Below are 3,595 nucleotides of genomic sequence, written 5' to 3' on the forward strand. Positions count from 1 at the left end.
AAAGGAAGCATATTCAAAAATATATACTGTGTATATAATTTAAAATGCTGTTGCATCAACACAACCCTCTATGTGTTGACAGTAGAAAATAAACTATAAATAAATTTGCATGAAATACTTGCTGGGAGTCAGCCTGATCTTTGCTTTCTCAACATGACATGAAATCCCAGGAAACCCACAATCACCAAGGAGAAGAAGCCTAAGTGATGTAAATGAAAATGTGTATTTTTTTAAATGTTTATTTATTTTTGACAGAGACAGAGGCAGAGAAAAGGGGCAGAGAGAGAGAGAGAGAGAGAGAGAGAGAGAGAGAGAGGGGGACACAGAGCGTCCAAAGTGGGCTCTGTGCTGACAGCAGAGAGCCTGATGTGATCTCAAACTCATGAACCGAACTATGAGATCATAACCTGAGCTGAAGTCAGACATTCAACCAACTGAGCCATGCAGGTGACCCTGAAAATGTGTCTTTCCAAGGAAGTTGGAACAGAGAAGTCAGCAAAAGTGAGAGAGATGGGAGTAAGGGAGAAGTTGGAAATGTGGGAGAGACACAGATTTTTCAGGATCTTTAAGCCATATTAAAGTTGTTACACTTCAAATTTTTAAACAGGGGAAGAAGTCATTTAAGTTTTAAAGAAGAACTACAGGTTTTTAAGAAAAAAATTTCTCTTCAGTGCAGAAGGGAAATGCATCAACATAATTCAGAGTCTCTTAAGAACCCTCTACTGAATTGATATAAACAAAATATACGTATACTGATGAATGTTCTTTAATTAAAACAATGCTAATCTTTGTGTCCATTTATTTGAAAAGTTCACCTCCCATCTGAAATTTAACAACAGGTGGTGAAGTCAAATCTTCTGAAGTTTGCTGTGCTGTGGTTGAGGATTTGGAATACTCAGCACAGAGCATTCTTGGGGCAATAACATGGCTGACACATCATATTCCATGGTCTGGTCCTCAGTGTCACAGATGCAAGAATTCTGGTTTGTAGGTGAACCAAGAAAAACTGGCTCCCAATAACAGTTCTTCAACAATTTTACTAATTCCTTTATGTGCCAACATACAAGAAAATATGTCAGAAACAGGTTAAGTTTCCCACTTTCCAAAACACACATATTTTTCATATGACTACTATGATTATTTCAGAGTCCTTAATATTTTCAACCATGCTTCATTCCCAGCAGAGGAAAGAGTATCATGAGGAGGGAGAACCAGAGCAGCGTGTCCGAGTTTCTCCTCCTGGGGCTCCCCATCCGGCCAGAGCAGCAGGCCGTGTTCTTCGCCCTGTTCCTGGGCATGTACCTGACCACAGTGCTGGGGAACCTGCTCGTCATCCTGCTCATCAGGCTGGACTCTCGCCTCCATACCCCTATGTACTTCTTCCTCAGCCACTTGGCCTTCACTGATGTCTCCTTCTCATCTGTCACTGTCCCAAAAATGTTGATGGACATGCATGCTAAGTACAAATCCATCCCCTATGAAGGGTGTATTTCACAAATGTATTTTTTTATATTTTTTACTGACCTGGACAGCTTCCTTATTACATCAATGGCATATGATCGCTATGCGGCTATATGTCACCCTCTTCATTATACCACCATCATGAGGGAAGAGCTGTGTGCCTTACTAGTGGCTATATCTTGGATCCTGTCCTGTGCCAGCTCTCTTTCCCACACCCTTCTCCTCACCCAGTTATCCTTCTGTGCTGACAATGCCATCCCCCATTTCTTCTGTGACCTTGGTGCTCTGCTTAAGATATCCTGTTCAGGCATCTTCCTCAATGAGTTGGTCATGTTCACAGTAGGGGTGGTGGTCATTACCCTGCCATTCATATGTATTCTGGTATCTTATGGTTACATTGGGGCCACCATCATGAAAGGTCCTTCCACCAAGGGGATCTGCAAAGCACTGTCCACATGTGGCTCCCACCTTTCTGTAGTGTCTCTGTATTATGGGGCAATATTTGGGCAGTATCTTTTCCCCAAATTAAGCAATTTCATTGACAACGACATCATTGTGGCTCTCATGTACACAGTGGTCACACCCATGTTGAACCCCTTTATCTACAGCCTTAGGAACAGGGACATGAAAGAAGCCCTGGGGAAACTCTTCGGTAGGGCAACATCTTTATCACGGTGATTTTGCGAAATTTATTTATTTATTTATTTATTAAAAATTTTTTTAACATCTATTTATTACTGAGAGACAGAGAGAGAGAGAGAGAGAGAGCATGAGCAGGGGAGGGGCAGAGAGAGAGGGAAACACAGAATCCAAAGCGGGATCCAGGCTCTGAGCTGTCAGCACAGAGCCCGACTCGGGGCTCAAACCCGCAAACAGCGAGGTCGTGACCTGAGCTGAACTCAGACGCCCAACCAATTGAGTCACCCAGGCGCCCCAGTGTGACATTTATTTAAATCGGAACCTCCTTTTGGTTGATCTTGTGTATTTGATTTTCCATTAGAATATTTCTCAAAACTTGAATGTTTCAAACCCTAAGACAAATGGTAACATGTTGATATACTTGGTAAATATTTATTGACCAGAATTTCATTCCCTTATTAACAATGCTCTCCTTTGTAAATAACTTTTGATCAGCAAATACTGTTAGTTTTACTACTTATTTCTGCAACTTGGGGGGATTCATAATACAATGACATACAGTTGCACTATCCCTTGTTTAGGAGATTTTGGAAGCCTTATATTTTGGGCCTATAATCTCAGGCTTTAACACACCCTAGAATCTAAAGAATTAGATATATCATTTCACTATACTGTCTTATGTATCCTAAACAGGTTTTATTTCCATCTTTATGGATCTATTGAAATCAAAGTATCCAAACTGCTTGTCACTTGAATAAGAGGAAGTGTATTACTCTCTGCCCATGGTATAAAATGTTACAGTAACCACTCTGCAGATGGAGGGCCCTGTTGTAAACCAAGACTTGCCAGCTCCCCTTTGCCAGTACTGTGTGATAGTTGCTGCTTAGCCCCCATATACAATCATTAATGAAAGCATGCTTCATGCTGGCCTCCTGTGTAAATATAACCAAATTAAAGTGCATAGACTCTGAAAGTGTTATTGCTTTCCTACAAATGCCACTCCAGATTTAGCACTGACTATCCATGGACATTCTACCTTCCCAGGTGAAGAATAAAAGTAAAGCTTGTCAAACTTGAGCATGCATTCCTGTCACGGGAATAAAAGGCACAGCATAAGGAATACAGTCAATTGTACTGTAAGAGTGTTGTATGCTGATAGGTGGTATCTACACTTGTGGTAAGCACAGCATGACGTATAGGGAAGTTGAATCACTTTTGTATACCTGAAACTAATGTGACATTGTGTGTCAACTGTACTCATATTAAAAAAAAATCCTGAAGGGTTGTTAAAACACAGGTTCCTGGAATCTACCACCATGAGTTCCAATTCAGTAGTTCTGGGATGGGACCGCCAAGTTTTCATTTCTCATAAGTTTCCATATGACGTGGATGCTGCAGATCTGTGAACTACAATTTGAAGACAAGTGCTGTAAAGACTTAAATCATGAAAGTTGTGGTAGTCTACAACATCCCAAGCTATGACCTAACTAGGGGA

General features: G+C 41.0%; 1 protein-coding gene across 1 annotated transcript; it reads left to right on the forward strand.

Annotated features, from left to right (window-relative positions):
• The first annotated feature begins 1,194 nt into the window (after window positions 1-1,194).
• On the forward strand, window positions 1,195-2,139 carry LOC125921079 (olfactory receptor 1J2). Its single transcript, XM_049628408.1, has one exon. The coding sequence runs from the start codon at window positions 1,198-1,200 to the stop codon at window positions 2,137-2,139; it is 942 nt and encodes a 313-aa protein (XP_049484365.1). The 5' UTR covers window positions 1,195-1,197.
• Window positions 2,140-3,595: the final 1,456 nt, after the last annotated feature.

The sequence above is a fragment of the Panthera uncia genome, chromosome D4 (genome assembly GCF_023721935.1).
Source record: "Panthera uncia isolate 11264 chromosome D4, Puncia_PCG_1.0, whole genome shotgun sequence".
Taxonomy (NCBI): domain Eukaryota; kingdom Metazoa; phylum Chordata; class Mammalia; order Carnivora; family Felidae; genus Panthera; species Panthera uncia.